At 40.2% G+C, this 22,057-nt stretch overlaps 1 protein-coding gene across 1 annotated transcript in view; it reads right to left on the reverse strand.

Annotated features, from left to right (window-relative positions):
- Positions 1–22,057, reverse strand: part of MDN1 (midasin AAA ATPase 1) — a 3,484,183-nt gene that overhangs the window by 127,873 nt on the left and 3,334,253 nt on the right. The window contains exons 93-94 of the mRNA XM_044071809.1: positions 15,979–16,155; positions 12,913–13,070 (exon numbers count right to left, since the gene is read on the reverse strand). Coding sequence (XP_043927744.1) covers positions 12,913–13,070; positions 15,979–16,155 — 335 coding nt within the window. The remainder of the gene's footprint in view (positions 1–12,912; positions 13,071–15,978; positions 16,156–22,057) is intronic.

Raw genomic sequence — 22,057 nt, forward strand, 5'->3', positions numbered from 1 at the left:
ATCTGAAGATTCATAGTCTGTCTCTTGCCTAGGCCTCTTATCAGGAGGGGGATGGGAACCCCTGATCAAGGTAATTAAGTCTTCGGCCATTTTGAGCATCTGTTTTTTGGGCATGGAGGCCTGTCCATGTGGCTGGTGAACTTGTTTCTTTGCTTTTAAAGGTGCTTTAGTCTTTGCCTTTGAAGCAGAAGTCGGTTTAATGTATAATTGTTTAGGTCTGAATACACCCTCAGAAGCCGATGCCTGCTCAGCGGCTCCATACCCATCTGAGGGAATAGTTTCCGAGGCGCCAATATCTTGAGTTTCAAGTGGCCTGACCGACTCCACGTGGGTGTCGGTAGAGGCCTGCGACTATAAAGTAGCAGGAGTCAGGGGCTGCGAAAGAACATCACTGAGAACCGGCGAACTGGCGACTGGCTTAGGAGAAGCTTCGTCGGTTTTGGACCTCGGTTGCCTGTCTTTTTCTTTGCACTTTTTGTGAACTCTGGTAGTCGGATGGCTATCCGATGACATTGTATAATTAAATCTGCACCCAAAATAGCTTAGTGCAAAATCGAACCGACGCTTAATAGTGCGTTGGTTAAAACTGGCACAAAACCGACAACTAGAAACGTTGTGGTCAGGGCCTAGGCAAGGAATACAATAAGAATGAAAGTCCTTATGAGGTATTTGCTTCCCACAAGAAATACAATTATTAACTTTTTCTGACATTGGTCTGGAGCAAGAAAAAAGTTTCCCCAATGGGGTACTTAGCTTTTAATGAAGACTTTGGTTTTGAAACTCGAGCACGAAAATCTCAGGAGTCGGCCGACCGGCACTTGCGAACTGCTTTTGCTTCGGGCACCGCGCGGCAAGAAAGACTGAAGAAAATGGCATCGGCTGCATCTTTTATACCCCTGATGACCTGACGTCAGGGAAGGGGCAACAGCAACCGAAGCAGGACCCAAGACTTTGGAATTCAGGCCGACTGAGGGCAACCTGCCAGCAGGATTACCCAAATGTAATGACTGCAACAGTGAAACACGAAGAACATCTTCTATGTTGCTCAACTTATAAGCAAGGGCATGGCGTCTAGGTCCAGAGAGGTCACCATACCACTGTACTTGGCCTTCATTAGGCCCATCATAAAGTACAATGCTCTCTTTTATATGTACCTGACCAGACATATGCAGCAACTGGAACATCTAATAAAGGTTCCTTAAACAAAGAATACAGTGTGTGAACGCAATGTCCTAGGCTGATCACCTCAAAGCCCCATCTCTTTACTCAGCAGCATCCAGACTTCTGAGAGATGACCCTGTTTTGATGAATCTTCTACACATCAGCAATTTTGCTTGCAACATAAACAGCACATGTTGGAAAGACGCACATCTTTATTAGAGAATTCCCATTTTCTGGACCAGGCTCCCCATCTATTTGAAGCAGAGTTCCTCCCTATCCCTATTTAACAGCAACATGGACCAGTGTATGGGTAATTGGAAATTCACCCCTCTGCTCTGGCTCCTATGTCTCTGACGGACAGAGACCGCCACTAAAAATATAAATATATATATATATATATATATATATATATAAATCAAATTTGTGGATCACATGAGTTGCACAGCTAGGCTTTTAAGGGCACTAGTGGTAGCCAGCCTAGTATACAACTATGAACCTATGAAGTCCCTCCCCCCACCTCAGCCTCACTGCCCCATCCCAGTGAAACTGTTCTATGGCCCACCAAAAATAATAAAAGTACAGTATGTATCAACATAATAAATTACATATGTCATACCATAGTAACTGTAAAAAAAGGATAGGTGAAAGAAGGTTTTGCAAGAATGTCTCATCAAAGCCAGTTTTGGTTGAGTGAATTTACACAACATTATACTGAGAGAACAGCAGACAGGTTATAGAAAGTGTATAAACAGTAACATACAGAACTGGACAGGAATCCACAGGTGGTAAACACTCTGCTTACCATGATACACCGAATAAAACTTGCAACGACATTAGTTTAAAAATATTAATTAATAAACAGGCAAAAAATGAAGAATAAGTATACCATTTACAGTCTGGCTTAAAAATCCATATTTTGGATGGGGCCTATGACCTGAACAGAGCCCAGTTTACATAGCACAACAAAACCACCCTAAGCAAGTGGAAGGCTAAAATTCTCATTTCATTTGATATTTTAGCTATTACCAAGACAGACAAAGAAGGGGTGCCATCCACCCCCAAAGGCAAATGCGTTAACGTTCAGGAATCTCAGGTGCTAGATCGACTTGCAATCAGACAGATGCACTCCTTGCTGCAACTGAAGCCAACAGAGCCATTTAGCAGAAGACCCAATAATAGTATGTCAAAAAACATTTTTATTTGGAAAGGTGCTCCCTGAGTAGGATGTTAATATCTTGCATATCAGAAGCACCAGAGCTGATTTTCATTTTTCAGCTATATTTTTTTTACTGTCATAATGATCAAGTAAAAAAGATGTAGCCTATCCCTGGTCCATCTCTATTTTTATGGTATAAGACAAGGAAAAGCTCCACATAATTTTAACTGACTAACCCAAAGTGCTGACAACACAGTCTAAAACTCCTGAAAGAAAATTCAAAGGGATGTTAAGGACCGACCTTGCTGAAGTTGCCTGAAGGACACTCGGCAGTTCCAAAAACATACTGTGACACAAATCAGACAACTCTACAAGGACTTATTTGCTAATATGCTACATTTTCATGTCCTTTGTGGAAAAAAAAATCTAAGTGAAAGGCAAGACAAAAACACCTTTGACTGGTAGTGGGTACTGCATGTGTTGAGAGACAAATCAACAAGGCCAATCTAAGACATGACTAATTAACTCACAGGATCAAAGGAGGTTACTAGGCTATTGACCCGGAGGTCATTTCAAGCCTAGGTGTTTCATCCCAATGTAAAACCACAGATACTCTAGTCAATACCAAGGATTGTATTTAGTAATGACTGCCTGTGTACAGGAGGGTTGGGGGCGCTATCCCTGGTATGAATTTACAGTGCCCCATCCACTCATCCAGGTTCCGTTGGAACAGTGTCATAGAGGTGGTCTGCTTCACATGAATCTGCAGAGAAGAGAAAGGCTCTATATATATACCGCAACAATGTTGAATAGAATGAATACTATAATGCACTGGCAAGAACACTGAATGAGATCACTTAGTATATTATCCTGATGTAGTGATGATTTCTTCTGCATTTATATCCTTTAATATATTCTATTATAAAATTTTCTTTTATCATCTAGTCAAATATCTGCAAGCAGTATATGCCTCACACAAAGATCTGAAAAACGTTTCTTCAAGTCTACCTCCATAACAGCCTTGTACCATATCACCATGTAAGGTAGAGGTTGGATGAGACTGCAACAAAAATGACTGGTTAACTCCAACAGGCTGTCATATCCCACCCCAATACAACTCAAGCATACAAAAGGACCATTTCCTGAATTAAAAGCTCTGGTCAGGCTGACTAATAAGGTGTATAAGAAACCACTGAACTCAGAGCCAGATCATGGTCAAATGGGGCCCTAGGCATGGTAAAGGATTGGGGCCCCCAGCAGCCATTCCAGTATCCCATTACTTGGCTATTTCTTCCCAGCTACCACTCAAACCTGTCAGTACATACTATTTTCTTCTTTACTTCTGTAACGATTACAGATACTTGGAATTCACTTAAAACTTTTATTCCAAATTTTATAGCACAACACTGACAATCATTTGCTAAACAAAACAATACAGTCTCACAGTGAAAACAGACTTGGCAAGAACAATAAACCTTTCTGCCTTTGAACACATTAATTGAAACTGTACTGGAACCCACATTCAAAGAAAATTTATCTGGCCAGTGGTGGGTTAAGTTCACCTCTAGGCTGTTTTTAAACCACATATTTGAGGGCCATGCATACATGAATGTGTTCTTTGAATAACCTTCCTGATTATATTAAATTCCATTCCTTGTATAATACATAATCACTTGTTAGAGTGCATTTTAAATTTGTAGTTTTGGACATTTTGCCAGTTAGCAATTAAACAATCTGTATAAGCCAATAATGACAAAACTACCCATTTAAGAACATTCCATCCAGAAAAGGCCACTCAAACTTCTGTCATTACAGTCGACCAATATCCGTCAATATGCACAATCTCTGCAGAAGTAAAAGTCATCTGAATAATTCCCTATTAAAGAGATCTGTAACTAATGAAGATACTGCTGCTGGCAAACAACTTTACATTTCAGTGTTTCATCTACAATTTAGTGTCTCCTGCCCTTGAAGAACAGATTGCCCATGTAACATTAAAGAAATAAATAAAATTGGTAAGCTGGCAAAATTGCAATAGGAAATGGTTAGCAAACTGACAACAGGTTCTTATTAGCAAGGGTGTAGCCAGGCATACTCTCTGTAATTTACTGAGTACATTTTTTTCTGAGCATCATATCAACACGGCTTTTTTCAGGTCATATGTCTACAACTTTCTAAACTAATGCCTTTTAACAGGTGAAATACCGCTAATCTAAAAACAGTATCTGATAGTTTTAGAGGGAACAGCTGAAAATGTTACTCACATTTATTAAGTGCTTGGGGCGGCATCTTGAGAGATGTGTCCATTTTTAAGTGATAGGTGTCCAAGAGGGGGGCAGTACTAAGAGTTTGTGAGTACAAAACAGAATTTGCTTGCTACACTCCTGGTTACTAGGCACCTTCATCTAAAGGAGGACACACACAGGAGTGCAGCACTGTTTCAGCAATCCATCTACATCGCATGGGAGTAGAACTCACAGCTTTCTGCAAAAAAGGCAAGTAAGCTATCTGTTGTCCTACTAACACTGTTTCAAATTCTACTGTGCAAATACTGACAGACATTTGCTTAAGGAAACAGTTGCACATTGAAAATAGCATGAGCAACAGTAAACATCTCTTCCCTTGAAAATCACATTCCTTGAAAATGAACTGAAACTAACAGTTCCTTCAAAATGCACCGCTGATGACTAAGTGACCAGTCTGGTAGTTGGTGCAGAGGATTCAGACTCGACTCTTGTAACCAAGGTACACGGCTTGAGCCTGAGCAAGTTAATTAAGCAACATGCCATCTCACTCATCCCTACGGAAGGAAGGAATGACTCGTGTCTCTCATGGCAAGTTCTGTAGTGGTTCCTAGGTTATCTATGTTTAAATTATGTGTGTGAAAGCAGCAGCAGGTTTCAACATTTAAATCTGTGTTTGACTGTGCATCGTACTAAAGATGCATGCACAGACAAGAAGAGAGTCTTTAAAGAAAAAAATTGCATGGATGCACTGCGTACTTAAAGAAGAAATGTAATTTTACCATTTAAAAGTTATGGCAGTCACCATGCCAGCAGGCCCTAGGCAACTGCCTAGGTCACAATGCTGGATACAGCTCTGACTGAACTACAACTTCTTCGGGACACATAAAACAATGCCAATACTTTTGCACAAACTGCTACCATTTTGAAGCTTCTGACACATGATGTTCACAGATTTACACAAAGACACTTTCAGAAGAATCTAATACACATCTTATGGATATTTGCCTCTTATCTGTACTACTGACAGTGTTACTGGAGCTTGCAGCTGCACAGAAACTTCAAGGAAGTTATCACTGAGCTACAGAGAAACTGTATCTGCAGCTCTAGCATCATAGAAATGGCTGGTCTCAAACTGCATCATCATCCACCCCCATTTTCTACATGATGTTGGGGTGTCTCATCAACTGATGCCATCTCTCTCTACTCAATGCCACTCTCCTTCCTTCTTTGACAGTCACGCTTGACTATCACAGGCCTTCTCTCACAAAATCTAATCATCCATCTCTTTGCTGGATGTCTGTTTCCTCTTGCCTTCTTCCAGTCTGTCCCAAATCACCTTCACCACACTGTCTTCTGCTTTCCTACATGTTTGCCCAAACTACTGTAATCTTTGACCTTCTCTGCAATTGGAGCTACTTGGGCTTCTGCTTTGATGTCCTCTTTGTCTGTCCCACAGTGTGCACAAAAATTACTGCAAATAAGTTTTGCAAAACGCTGAATAAATATTAGTTACAAACAAAAATCAACCCAACAAAAGATTTAAGTTAAAAGAATAATTTATGGCACTTAAAGGTGTTGTGAGCAAACAGCAATATGAGTAAGAGATACAGCTTAAACATATGCAAAACTGTACTTACAAATGATGCATTATAAACATGGCTCCCGGAAATCCAAACAAAATAAAATCACAACTGTCGCTACATCTGTGGTAATCGTGCCTACAAACTCGTCCAGATGTTGCTTTGTAGGCTATATTACTCCTGCTATTCAACATTTTGAATGTCCACCAGCAGGAATACTGAGAAATTAGTGAGCAATCCACTGGGCAGAGCAAGTATTTTCAATTTTTAATCCTGGGTATGGAGTGCAAAGGACAATGCTTGAAATCATCATACTTGCCCAAATTCTACAGGTGTCCAACGTAACTTCACATCACATCGGAATGGCAAATCGAGAAATGACTGAAATGCGAACTGTGGTGTTGCAAAATCGAATGGCACTTGATATAATGCTTGCTGCAAAAGGGGGGTCATGTGCTCTCATAGGGAGTCATTGCTGTTCATATATTAGTGACCATCATGATGAACAGAAAAAACTGGCAAATTTCATGGAGCAAAGGGCTAAAGATTTGGACAGCAAATCCAAAATTTGGACACTTTTTGGATGGTTGGGCAGTATTTTTGGTAACCTGGGAACTAGCATAATCCACGGTATTGTCTTTGTACTTTTTATTATATTTGCGAACATTTTGGTATTTTCTATTCTAAAAGCTGTGATTATAAGATGTTTAACCTCACCTACACATGAAATGCCATTACATGCACCAATCAATGACAGTTCTATTTTGACAGAAAATGATTATGAATACTATGATGCAGAGGCATACTTTATCAAGTTAAGAAAATAACAATATAATTACATGTATGGCATGACACTGATAGTGTCAGAGGGAGGAAACTATTATGGGACAAGACCACCTTATTAAAATGTATATTAATTTCAAGTTTATTAATGATGCTATAATATGATTGTTAAAAAGCAAATCTCATTTGTATGCAGGGCTGGGAAAAATACAGCGTCATAAGCTAAGGTTATTATTGTAACTTAACTGCATTCTTTTAATATGTAACAAAGTGTTGCATGAAGCTGAGGCATGTTAGTTACTGCAAAAAGAAATTTGTTAGCCTGACTCCTCCAGGCTAGGAATGCATTGTTGCTAGGGAAGGTTTGAAACATCCAAGGTCAGAAACAAGATCGCTTGAAAGCAGGTGAAGGTATATGAAGGTGCTCATGTGACGACCGAGGCGAAAATCATGAGGAATGAGGACATTTGCAAAGTTTTTTTATTAGTCAGAATCATTGTAACGTAATAAAACTGCATGACCAGTCTTGATAAGAAAATGTATAAAAGATGTAGTTTGTCTCTCTTCGGGGGAGACTGATTTAACATCAGCTATGAAGATGGTCTCCCAGCACTGTAAGAATAAAATTTCTGTTTGCCCATCCTAAAGTGTTGTTCCTGACTGAAGGTATATAAGGTAAATTCTAAATGTTATTTATTTATGACTATAACACTAGTTAACAGACAGACCTTACATACATACATGCTTACATCTCAACAGCTTACTACAAAATGGCAGTCAGACTCGCACGTGCTCAGTATTTATAAACCTGTGCAAGCCCTTGGATAATTTCTTAAAGGAACACACACACACATTGATCTACATCCTCTCTCTTAAAAAGACTGCCCTTTGTTAAAAAAAAAACAATATCACAGTTAGACATGCATTACTACAGACATCAGAAGCAAAACACAATGTTCATGTTCAAGTAGCTTCATATCTCTACAGAGTTAGAGAGGAGACCATATCTCATAATACAACAGTTGGGACCAAATTTAGCAACAGGGACAGTCTGCGGTGTACAACTGGTATCACGAACTTCTGGATTCGTAACAGCAACGGGCATGTTCTCTGGAACTTCCTCAGGAATTGGAACACCGGACAACTCACTCTGAGATAGAGCCTCTCTGACAGGCTATGTGCTGTGGTGCAGGCTCAGACACTGGTCTCAAATGCTTCAGATTCTGCCTAAAGACTGCTCCTTGTGATTCCATAATGTATGATGTCATCTCTCTGCAAATATTCTTCACGACACCAATCTGATCATAACATTTGGACATTTGCATCCTTACCACTTCTTCTCTTAATGGATTGAGCAGTTTGCTGATTTTATCATAGTAGGACTTCTGGGTTAAACGCTAAATCAACAGATTGGTTTTCACTGACCTGACACATGGAACCAACAGCTGACTACCGATTGGTAATGTGGTTCTGGTTTGTCTCAACAGAGGTCTCTGAGCAGGTGAACCAATATATTTATCATCAGGAACATTTCTGGGATTCAAGAGATTCAGGAAAAAAACTCACTATTATCTCGTTTTGATTTCTCTAGTAACTTTTTGATTTCTCTAGTAACTATTTTGCACTTTTAACTGCATGTTCTGCCAAACAATTTGACTGCAGGAACTCAGGGCTACTTGTGACATGAGTAAAGTCCCATTCTTCAGCAAAAAGTTTGAACTGTTAGCTTGTAACCTGCATGCCATTGTCAGAAATAACTTTGTGTGGACTACCATGTACTGCAAAATGACACTATCTTAGTAACGACAGTACTGGATGCTAGGTCAGGAAGTAAAATGGAGTAAGAGTCTGCTAACACCAAATAACGTTGATCATTCCACTCGAAAATGTCCACAGCCACCGACGACCAATCTGGTTTAGCTGAAGTGGTTCCTTCTGTTGATGTGGCTTAGTACTATTACACATGGAAGAAGAAGAAAGTGCTCTCTCAATGTCTTGTGACACAGACGGCCAAAATACTAGCTTTCTCGCCCTTCTTTTGATAGAGTCGGTTCTTGGGTGACCACGATTCAAGAGATAGTAATGTACTCTGGTTGCAAGGCCTTTGGAATAATTACTTTTGGACCTTTCGTGATACCTTTGTCAGACAAAATCTCATCTCTGTTACTCTGTGTGGAAAATAAGGTTGCACTTCTTGAGGTAAACTAGATTGCCTTGATGGCCATCCTTGATTGACAAAGTGATTAAGCCTTTGTAAAACAGGATCTGTGACTGTGTGATCTCTCAACTCATCAAGATGTGTGGAAGAAACATTTCTCACTTCCATGACTTCAAAATCAAGGTTCTCATTCTCATGCTGTTCTGTAGTGTTGCTGGCAATTTGGATAATGTATCACCAAGATAAAAAAGTTTGCCTTTCTTGTAGACAAGACTGAAATTATACTTTGCAGTTGAGCTGGACCTGAATGCATAGGCCTCCTCAAGATAGCGACTAAAGGTTGGTGGTCTGTTTTGATCTGGATAGGTCTACATAAACAATCATGGAACTTCGAACATGCAAACACAATTGCCAAAAGCTCTTTCGCAATCTGGGCATACTGCATCTCCATTTGGGTAAGAGTTCGTGATGCGTGGGCAAAGGCTGATCTGCTTGTAGAATGACTGCACCAAGACCAGATTTCGAAACATCACATGAAAGTGTAACTGGTTTATGAACATCACAGTACTGGAGAGTTGGTGGAGTAGCAATTCTCCGTTTCAAGACATCAAATGCTCTTTGGTGTTACTCTAACCAAGACCAAGATACATCTTTACTTGTCAGCTCTCTGAGTGGTGCTGATAGTTGGCTGAAGTCTGGAATGAACTTGCCAAATAGTTAACCATGCCCAGAAAACATTGCAGAGGTTGAACATTGTCTGGAGCTGGCATCTCGAGAATGGCTGTTTGCTCTGAAGGGTCTGGTCATAAGCCTGTATTCATAAATAAATGACCAACATAAGTAACTTCTTGTCGCTTAAATTTGCATTTCTGTGTATTGAGCTTAAGATTCACTTGACGTGCCCTTTCCAGACCTTTTCTAAGGTTTCTGTCATGTTCTGCTTCATCATGACCTCCTACTAGTATGTTGTCTACCATAACAGCACAAAGATACCCAGAAAACATTTGCTCCATTACACGCTGAAAGACTTCACTTGCAGAATTTATCCCAAATGGCATTCTCAAAAATCTGTACATGCCAGAATACTGAAAGTAGTGAGCAATGAGGAGTTTTTGTCAAGCCGAATTTGCCAAAATGAACTCTGCATCTAAAACAGAAAAAACAGTGGCATTTGGCATCAAGGCTGCGACTTCATCGACTGTGTGCACTGGATGATGAGGTCTTTTTAGCACTTTGTTCAAATCTCGTGGGTCAATACATATTCTGATGTCATTTGAGCTTTTCTTATGAGTTACCACCATGGAAGTTGCCCACTCAGTTGGTTCATCTACTGGACAAATCACACCTTGTCATACCATTTTATCTAGCACAGCTTTGACTCTGTCCTGCATAGCTACTGGAACTTTTCATGCTGGCCTGTTAACTGGACTGAACTCTGGGTCTAACTTCAAGGAATACACAACTGGAAGCTTGCCTAATTTGTCTTCAAAAAGATCAGCAGTGGTAGAAAAAATGTACTGGGCAAAATTAGAGTAGTGGTCTTTCAAGCTAACATGGACTTCCTTACTAAATGAAATCAGTCCAATTTTCAAACGGTCTGAGCCCCAATAGTGACGAGAAGTGCCTCTTGACCACAAAAAATAAGCCGTAGCTTCTTCCAGCAGAGTAACATGAAAGCACTACTGAGCTTTCAGTCTGAATTTCTTCACCTCCATAAGCAACAAGCTTCACACACTTTGCCAAAATCACACCTTCACCATGACACACACTACCAAATGTTTCTGCTAACGTAACATTGCATTTGGAACCTGTATCAACTTTGAGCTCTACAGGTTTGCCATTTATCGGAACAGTGCAAAATACTTCATTATTTGCCCTTAAATCGACTGCATTAATTGTTTCATGAAGCACTGACACCATCAACATAAAGAGTAGTGTTGCAGCTCTCTAATTGATCAACTTATTTCTTAAAATATTCCCTTTTAATAAAAGAACGAGGGCCTTTTGATTTACAAAACCTTTTGAAATGATTCCATTCACTGCATTTGTGGCATTGTTGACCAAAAGCTAAACACTTTCTCCCTTTTAGATTCATGACTTCCACTACAATTACAACAGATGGCAATGATACTGGGTTGGGGCCCATGCTTTGAGTTTGCTGACTCACTCTTATGCTTCACTGAGACTGTGCAGACTCTTGAATTTGCTGAAAAGTTCTGGGGTTTACCAGTGGGTGCTGCAGGGGTACAGTTGCTGCCATGTGGTTGAGCCTGTTTCTTTTAACCATGCGCTGCATGCTATCAACATGAGCTTTATTACTGTGCCTTCTAGAGCTGTTCTCGTTTGTAAGCATATTTGTGTGCTTTTCTGTGAGCTCATATATCTGACAAATCTCAGTGGCCTTATTCAAAGTTAAATCACTGCACGAAGCAAAATCTTTCTCACAGCATCATCTAATACCACACACAAGTCTGTCTTTTATCAACTCATCCATTAAATCACCAAATCTGCACGTTTTAGCTTTATTTCTCAGGTCAGTTACACATGCTGCAAAAGTTTCATCAGGCTTTTGATCCCTTGTGTAAAATAAGTGCCTTTCCATAGTAACATTTGTCTGGGGGTTACACATTCCTCTAGATTTATGTTTTAAGCACTCTGGGCCCTCCCTTAACTCAGCCTGTACAACAATATGACTTGTTTTCCCCTTCTCCTGTATAGATAGCAGGTGCATACACAAATGAAAATTCCCTTTCTATGGCTTCTGTCCCAGCTAAATTAAACAGAATAAAAGCCTTTGTACGGTCTTTATCAAAAAATGTAGCCTGTATGTAAAGGACATACTTCTTGCTCACTCTCCAGTTCTCAGCAACATTACTATCAAACACAAGTGCACTGAGTTTTTGAAATCCATCTGCCATGCCCACAAAGTATACACAAACACACTGAAAATATGGCCCTTGTAATTATGTATGAACAAACTGTTCTGTGAGCTTGTAATAAAATTCAAATGCAGAACAAACTCTTTGAAATGCTGTACTTTGTGAAATATGTTCTGTAAAGGCTGTACTTTGTGAACTATGCCCCTGCAATGGCTGCACTTTTGTGAAATAGCTTTACTGTAATACTGCACAAACACAAGAACACTTTCTACACTTCTGATAACTCGGATAGCTTTGCTTAATAGAAAAAATACATATTTTGTATGAAAACGCAGTTGTTTCCCCTTATTTTATTTGTTTTATGCAATTCGGACTTTATCGCAAACATTTTCCATAGCAATTCAAATATTTTTATCAATATCATATATATCAGTTTATAATATCATTTAGAACATTCTGTATGCCCCGCTTTATATTTTGCGAATAAGAAATAGTGCTGAGCAAGTTTTAATATCTGAAATTTGTTTCTGACCTGATTTGTGAAGTATGCACATTTTAGGGATGATTCACTCTTCTATATTCCACCAGTCCCAAGCAAGTACCTTAAGTTGTTTTAGCCATGCTGCCTCTAACTTCATGCCCTTTAGACATGCCACTTCCGACACCATGTCGCTTGTCTCTCTCTCTAACATAGCTGACAAGCAGGCAGGGTATTTCATTTAGATGGTTTATTACACAGGAACACAAAGTTGGATAGCAGCATCATAAAATATGAACAAATTAGTTAACGGACAGACCTTACATGCTTACATCTCAACAGCATACTACAAAATGGCAGTCAGGTTCACACGTGCTCAGTATTTATGCACTTGTACAAGCCCTTGAATAGCTTCTTAAAGGTACATACACAAACACTGATCTACAATAGTGAAGGACATGCATTGTATACCTCAGCTGCAGTGTCACTTATAAGAGCATGCACTGTGTGAATGGTGGAATCTCTGCTTCTCTCCGGTCTGTTTGTGTCTCCTTCTTTGGCCTCCTGTTTACTGAAGTCTCCATCTTCCAAGCTGGGAGGCTGAAGCTCAGTCTCGGTACCAACTTTCCCTAAATTTTAAAAAGTCAGTATTACACTATATTCACAGAAATTCAGCAGTGAGACACAAGTGTTTCGATCAGTATAGTGCAAAAAATCAAGAGTACAGAATATTTGCAGACCAGCAAAGATGGAAACACACATCTCTTACTGGAAGCTCTCAACTGGATAATTAGCAATACAACTAGTATGCATTACAGGTGCACATTCACTTTCTGGATCAGCTCACCCAAACACTTTCTGCTTCAATGATGTACATGAACAGTGACACTTCATGCTTTTCAGCTATTTTTTTTTTCTTTTCATTTCCTCCCACAGCAGTTTTACTGGTGACTCCTCTACTTTTACCTAGTTGGCCCATTATTTCCAGCAGAACATGAGCCAGATACTCACAAGCCAGGCAAAAGCCTTATGGCCAAATGATGATGACAAGAAATCACCATAAACCTTCCATTCCCCACTGAGAGATGTGATAGGGAGGAATGCAACCTGCTGTCCCTGGATTGTTGTCTGCCATCTCCCACCGGAAGCAATTCTTCCAAGACCACAACTGTTATCTCTCAAGAGGAAGTGTGCCTCCACATTCTAGTTTTCCCTCAACTACTTAGGGTGAGGTAGTATGAGTTTAACTGGCTCCAAATTCTATGGGATAAAAACCTAGTGCTCCAGTTAAGTGTCATCAACATGCGAGCTAGATCCCCTTCTCTTCCCCCAGAATGTGTGAGATGGCAGCAGCTGCTCACTTCCCATCCTCTTTGGCCAGCACTTATAGACGTTTGAGCCACTGGTCAAACACAGGTTGCCCACACTGCAGTCAGGGCTTTAACCCTCCAGGCGATGGAGCTGGCTGCTATTAAAGTGTTTTGGTGGCATTTTCTTGCTTGCTTTTTGTACCATGGCATATGATGTGTAAAGTGTCATGATTAATCTCTCCACTTACAGTTCCAAATTTACATAACTCATTTTATAATAAAAGACTTCTTGAAATACTGTTTTTGTTATGCTGACTAGCAACATTTTCAGAAAATTATCATTTGTGATGTCCGTGTAAGGATAGAGTGGGAATGCACCAATAAACTTTAACTGACACACCACTACCCTGCCTCCATGGGGATGCAGCCATAAACTTTAAATGGACACGCTACTACCCTTGCCTCCCCTCTTCTACGGTGATGTCACCGAGAGATAAAATATTTACATGAATATTTCCTTAACAGAAAGTTACAAAAGCTTTTTATTAAAGATGTACTACATAGGTTGGGACTAATAGGATCAAAAATATGGCACTTCAGCTATCGTACGCCATGATGCATACCGGAAAGTAAACAAAACATTTTAAAGATTTATACACAATGACTTACAAGGTCTATGCCTGGAAATATATACATGCAAAAAAGTCTTGACACAATGATAGCACAAAAGGCCGCCTCTAGAGAAATCAAGGTTACCCATGAACAGGCTGTGGTTAAACCACAGACATTCAGAGGCAAAGGCCCTGTGAAAAAAAGTGCCAATGAACTGGAGAGAGGGTTTAAAAACACTGATATAAAACACCCTGCAACAGGTGAAACAAGTAATAAAGATAGTTTGGTTGGGGTACAACCACCTTTGGTATAAAAGCTTATTATTGGTATAAAAGTTTATTAATCTTCTGCACCAAAAACGAGAGACATATGGAACACAGTAGCAAAAAATGAATAAAATCCCAGTGGCAAGGCTGAAGTAAAGTCCTTTAATAAAACCACAAAAAAAAAAAGTGAGCGCTTTCGCACAATTGCTTCTTCAAACAAACATTTCACATAAGGCCACATTATATTCAATTCAAAACAATCAATTAGCCTATCAAATGAAGGCAGTAATTATCTAGGTAAATTCTTGGACTTCAGCACAGGTTTTAAAGAAACCTTGGCACTGAGTCCAGGTTTTTTGCCAGCAAAGAGATTTAAAATCCAATGCACCTCTCTCTCCTCAGTAAATTTCCTGAGGTCACCCCCCCCCCCCCGTGAGTCCTCAGATATAACTTCTACAGCCTTAAAACCAAAACTATGCATTAAGCCAGACTCAAATACATGTTTTGCCAAGGCATTGGTGGAATAAGTGTGTTCCCTAATCCTTTCATAAAACATCATGTTAGTCTTCCCCAAATAAAAACTAGTACATTCTTTGCAGGGGGCAAGATAAACCAGGTTCTTAGTTCTACAGTTTGCAGTGACTCTAAAGGAAAAAAATCTGGTTAGAAACAGGGTGTTTGAACTCATGTGATGTGTCTATATGACAGCAAAACTTACACCACCCACAAGGGCGGGTCCCTATAGGGGTCTGTCTAGTGACTACAGCCTCCTGGTTGTCCTTATAGCACAGGCGTCGCTTTAAAGACTTTTTATTTTTATAACTAAATGTGGGTCTCTCACCCACTAGTTCTTTTATGCAGTCATCTGAAGTTAGAATACCCCAGTTGGAAAAAATGACATCTTTAATATGACCTCAGGAATTTTACTGAGGAAAGAGAGTTGCATTGGATTTTAAAGCTCTTTGCTGACAAGAAACCTGGACTCAATGACAAGGTTTCTTTAAAACCTGTGCTGAAGTCCAAGGATTTACCTAGATAATTACTGCCTTCATTTGATAGGCTAATTGATTGTTTTAAATTGTATATAATGTGGCCTTGTTATGTGAAATGTTTGTCTGAAGATGCACTTTGTGTGAAAGCGCTCACATTTTTTTACCTGCTATTTTGTGGTTTGATTAAAGGACTTTACTTCAGCCTTGTCACTGGGATTTTGTTCATTTTTTGCTACTTTGTTCTATTGTTTGTGAAGGCTTCCCAGTCAAGTTCGTTGGAGGTTTGTTTTTACTTTTTTGACATATGGAACACATTTGTGTTTTGATTGCAAAATTATTAATGATGTATGAAATTACCACGTGTTTCAGTAGCAGAAGGCTTAATCTCCTCTGACTTGAGTTCTTGAATATCTATAGCTTGGAGATTTTCCTCTTGCTCATCTGTTTCCATGGCAATGTCCTCAGCCTGATGAACATCCTTCTCTTCCTCCTGAGCAGGTCTGGCTGGCTTTTGCTGCTCTGCAGTGGCCACATCTGTGTTGCATGAAAACGCAAACAGTTACCATTTCATAGTAACTATACATTTTTAAAATATTCCTTACCTGAAAAAAATGTACGTTTCTTAGATTTAAAAAAAAAAACACAGAATAGATGGCAAGTAAAAACAGCACTCCACTGCATTAAGGGGAACTGTGGCAGAAGACCTGCAATGGGTGGATGGGAGTCGGGGTGTGTGTGTGTGTGTGTGGCAGGCGGGCAACATGGTCAAACAACGCAACTTCAACAACCTCTAAAGTACTCACCTACTTGCCTTCTCTCAAGATACGGGAGGATAAAACGTAAGTCCTTCTAAATTACCAGCACTGTGATTGTTAAAACATCTTGTCAAGGTACAAAAGCATTTTGGTCAAATGTTAAAAAAAAATGGCAAAAGTTAGCATCTGAGATGATCTCTGCAGAACTGAAAAAAGAGAGGAGGATTCAAGAATAAGATAAAATGATAGGAATGGTACAGGCTAAGTGTGAAAAAAGGTGGGTGGTTCTGAATGTGAGAAGGGGGTTGACTTGGGAAGCTTTGTGTGGCAGAGTTTATGGGATATGCAGGAAAATGGCAGAACTTCAGGGAAATATGGGAGCTAAAAATGGTAGGGAGCAAGATGAGGGGAAAAAAGGGCAAGAGATAGAACAGGATGGAAAAAAAGGAAGACAAAAGGGTAATAGTGTTTGTAACGCCCATGCACTGGCCCAGCAATTACAGAGCCTCAATTCTCACCACTAACACCAGTGATGGGCCTCCATAGAGGGAAAGGATAATAAATGCACACACAGTAAAGTACAATTTCCCTTAAGAGCACACATAGATCAGTCAGTCTGGGGCTGGTTTCTTCCTCTCTCTCCAGGTCCCCAATAAGACTCCCCACTGGCACAGCTATAGGGTTCAGATCTCAACCTACTGGCAAGCTAAAACCTCCAGCACCCTCTCTGTCCAACCAGTGCTGTGTGTCCTTGCCCAAGCAGCTGACACACACACACACACACACACACACACACACACACACACACACACACACACTTTGAGATAAGAGTTATATACAACCACAGAGACACTCCTGGGGTAGGCTGGCAAAGGTTTTCCAGCTGTGCCCCTTTTACCCAGACTATACGGTAGTACCACTTGCGACAACCCACTAATATTCATCAGCTACCAAAAGGCCCTTATGAAAGGGTGTCCAATTATACTGTGCAATATTATCCAAATGGTAAGTGTGACTGAACACAAGGCTATTGGAGTGGCTTTGTACAATACCACTAAATACATGCAATGTACTCTTAGAGCTTAAATTATCGCTACACAAAACAGACACAGTTGAAAGGTTTAAAAATATTTAATAATAAATAATAAAAACACAAGACAATACTTCTTACTACACAGTGCTAGTCAAGAGTTCGGAGATCACAGAGAAATACTAAAATAATACAGTAGAAAAATTCTGACATCAATGCAGAAAAAAGACTAATCTAATCTTCTAAGTTCCTGGCTATAGCTAAGAGAAAACACAGTTCTAAAATAAACTTACATATAGAACACAGGCAGAGTGCTGGTAAGTTGTATGTTCTCAAGAAAAATGCTCAATGCTCTGAGTCTCTCTGTCCTTAAATTGATAACACAGTACCACTGATTCATTTCAGATTACATCATTGCTTTCTGGATCCCAGGCTAACAGAAACTCAGAGGTTAATAGCCCTTTTGACCTTGCAGCTGATTAGGAAGCCAGAGCAATAAAGGAAATTATACATGTAAATTCTAGTCATTAACTCTGGCCTCAAAACAATGGGCAGAATGCCTCCCTCTAGACATCTTGGCTCCGAGTTTTAGATCAAAGAATTTCACAATGCTTGACTTATCAGCTTTCTTACAGCAGAGTGCACTGTTGTTACATTTTTTTCAGTTCAACATTCAATACAGTCTTTTCACATTTAAGGGAACAAGCCTGTCTCTTACATTATTTACAAATGACAGAATTATCTATAAAATTCTATCTAGCTAGGCTGGCAGCCTTCACCTATCTTCACAGTGTTCATATGCAATAATGATAATATTTATACAGAGTTAATACATGCAGATGGGGGTTAGTTGTCAACATGTAGGTCAAAGATCTACACATGACAAGACAGAACATGAAGCTTTAGGACTGATTTAGAAAAAAAGTAGAGTTTAAGCACTGTAGTAGGAACAATCCCTCACCTGTACTATTAAAACATTTTCTAGCCACAGAACATTTAATAGCACTGTTCACAGAGCACATGGAGGTTTTAGGCACATCTGATTTAAAGTGATGCCAGTACCTTGTCATCGTGATTAGTAGGGCAACTGAAAAAGATTTTTAACTGGCGTATTCAATCTGTGTGCAGTATCGGAATGTATTGCATTAGCAAAAGATATTTCATTCAAAAGAGAGAAACACCCCAACAAGTGAAGTATCTGTGGCAATGGTGAGACTGATCGGGTGCATCAACAACCTTACATTAATCCTGTAAAATATATTGCAGCTGGCTGCATATAACCTCACTGATAAACAAGATACAAGGCAGGAGCATGGACTGTGTAATGCTGAGCCTCACTGACGTGATAAGGTGCTGTTCCAGTAATGTAAGAAAGCTCCTGGTAAGACTGTGTCCCACATATTTAATTTTGCCTATAAAGTCACCTACATCTGAACATCATGCATTCAGATTTAATGAGCAGCAGTAACAGACTACTATCAGATAGCCAAACCTTCAAAGGTTGCAGGTCCACCTACAGATCAAAGTCAACTTTATCTGCACTACAGGAAACAGTGAACGATGCAAGGTCATGCATACTGAAACAGTGTGGCTTTTCCTCAGGAAAACCACATCAGATTTACAAACAGTAAAAAAGACTAAATATCCCAGGATGAGTTTCTAACAAACATACGCTTTAAAAGGTTATATGCAATCTTAGCAGAAACCCACTGGATAAATGAGGTAAGACAGAGTTCCTGTACTACATCAGATTGCTGGGGTCAACATTCTCGGACCACAATCTATCCAATAGAAACGCAACTGCATCAAAGGTCTTTCTGAGACTGAGGAATACAATGTGATATTTCACAGCAGCTAGGCCAATGACAATGAGACTGTTTAATCTAATATGCAATATGGGTTTCAGACAGATGCAAGAAAGTGAGAAAACAGAAAACTGAACTGCACAATTTTGTGTATTATCTTAAGCACTTAGGGGAACAAGAGGTCTATATTTTTAACTTGGTTTGGGTCATAGTAACCATTACGCAGCCTGGTTGGCATAATGGTTAAGGTCTTGGCATTTCGTGCTCACAGTTCAATCTTGACAACCAGTCAATTCCTATGTGGAGCGTCTGCATGTTGTCCCAATGTCTCTGTTAGGTTCCTCCCTCCTTCCTAAAAATAACATTCTTAGTGTTTACACCTCATATTCACACATAAATTAAATGGCATCATGGGGAGCAACACAAACTCTAAGTGCTGCCTATCAGGGAAAGAGATGAATAGACCAACCACATCAAACTGTGGTGCTTAGTACCTTCTAGTAGATGATTGCAAACTAGGAGCCATAATCAAAACTCCAAAAGATGTGGACATCCTACAAATGGGCCTTGCTGAGACAGATACCTGGTGTCAAAGCCATGGCCTCAAGCTCAATGCCAAAAAGTGCATTGTCATCCCTTCTGGTAAAAACTCAGTACCCATGAACTACCAACATAGGCGGTAGTCTACTTAACACTGAAAGTGTGATAAGAGACCTTGGGACACAGGTGGACAGTAGTCTCTCCTTTGATAATCACATCGCCACAGCAGTCAGGAAATCCTTCTACGTGGCACACCTCATCACAAAAGGTTTCTCATCCAGGAAAAAAGAGGTCATTGTTCCCCTCTACTCGTCACTCATTAGACCCATTATAGAATACAATGCCCCTTTTGGTATGTACCTCACAAGACATCTACAACAACTGGAAAGGCCACAGAAATACCTCACAAAGAGGATTACCGGTCTCAAACAGATGCCCTATGCAGACAGTCTCAAAAAACTGCAGCTTTACTCTGTTGCATATCGCCTACTCAGAGGTGATCTCTGCCTAACACACAAAACTATGTCAAACCCAGAGCTTTTAGACATGCTCCACTTAATGAAATCCCAATCCCTACGAGCTACACGGTCTAGGGACCTAAACCTTGTCACCACAATAAACAGAACATGCTGGAGGGATAGATTCCTGTCCCAGAGACTTCCCATATTCTGGAACAAACTACCTATCTCTATCAAACAAAGCTCCTCATTAGCGCTCTTCAAGAAAAATCTTGATGATTGGATGGGAGACAGGAAATTCACCCCGGGGATCACTTCTGTGGCTCTGCTCGACAGTGGCACAGGAAAATGATTTTCTTGGGTGGCGAAAGCCAGGGTACCTTTGGCTAGGCTTATATAGGCCCTAGGGCCAATAGCCTAGTACCTACCTATGAACCTAGATAGGAGAGGATGGATCTCAGACTGTACACCATGTCTGGACTAACAAAGCAGCAGTGTAAAAATGTTCTCTAAATTATTTGGTCACTTTGACTAATGTCATTAAAAATGGGCATGGATATTTGTCAGTGTTAAGCAGATTGAGGGTCCAGCCTATACCAACCTAAGTCAAGGACTCACACTAGTGGTGATGGTGGTGGGGGTGGGGGCTATGTGCGTTTTCTGGTCAGTGTGTGCCAACCATAATCCCTGTAGCACTAGGTCAATAAACTATTGGCTAGCACATGCCCAGCTGCCGACTCTGGGTTATGTGGTATAGCTTTGTTGAGTAAAACATTGGATGCAACATCAATCAACTTGCCAAACATGAACTAAAAATTAATACATATAAATTAAGTTCACGGATAGGACACAGCTTAAAAGTGGATGACATGGTGGTAAGGAGGCGGCTAGACAGCCCCCTCCCCATGTCCAGGAATCCAGGAGGCATGTAAGGACAGTGCAGTAACGGCTTGATTTGGGCTCCACAGTCTACTAGTTGGGAAGGAAAAAAGTACAGTTTTGTACCTACCATAAATGTAGATGTTCGAAGATCCACATTGCTGCAGTCCTTACACTTGGGTAGTCCGCTGTCCTCGGTCGGCCCAAATATCAAAGTATTAGGCTGACGTCGGTCAAGGCGCTTAAGACTGACATCAGGACGTCAGGGTACAAATGCGCATGACCGACGTCATATCCTCAGTCTTTTCTTGCCCCAGATGTCAGAAGACCCTAAAAAGAGAGGTCAAAACCAAAAGACAGCAAAAAACAACCAACCACCCTTGCACTAATCATATGTACAATATATACACTATCCACAATATTCACAACCCAAACCACACAACCGCCTCTAACTACAGAGGGAAGGAGGGAGGATTGGACTGCAGCAATGTGGATCTTGAACATCTACATTTATGGTAGGTACAAAACTGTACTATGTTCTTCATCTCACATTGCTGCAGTCCTTACACTTGGGTAGAATCCCAAAGCAGAGGTAAGGGAGGATGGCAAAACTATAAAGCAGTAGGAGCTGCCAAAATGCCCTGTAAAATTGCAGTGGCAAAACCAGCCCTAGATTTAGAGTAAAGTGGAAGGTGGTAATGCTTAGAGAAAGTATGCACTGAACTCCAAGTAGCTGCCTCCAAAATATCTTTAGTTGCCACCCCTTAAAAAGCTGTAGAAGTGGCAGTAGCCCTAGTGGAATGAGGCCTAATCCCAGCTGGAATCTCCTTACCATGATGGGAATAACAGAAAGCAATACAAAACCCAATCCACTTAGAAATAGTTTGTTTTGACACAGGCTTGCCCTGAGAACCCAAAGCAAATGAAACAAATAACTGCTGAGACTGCCTGAACCCTTTAGTTCTGCTC

The sequence above is a fragment of the Protopterus annectens genome, chromosome 1.part0 (genome assembly GCF_019279795.1).
Source record: "Protopterus annectens isolate FY-2018-M chromosome 1.part0, PAN1.0, whole genome shotgun sequence".
Classification (NCBI taxonomy): domain Eukaryota; kingdom Metazoa; phylum Chordata; order Ceratodontiformes; family Protopteridae; genus Protopterus; species Protopterus annectens.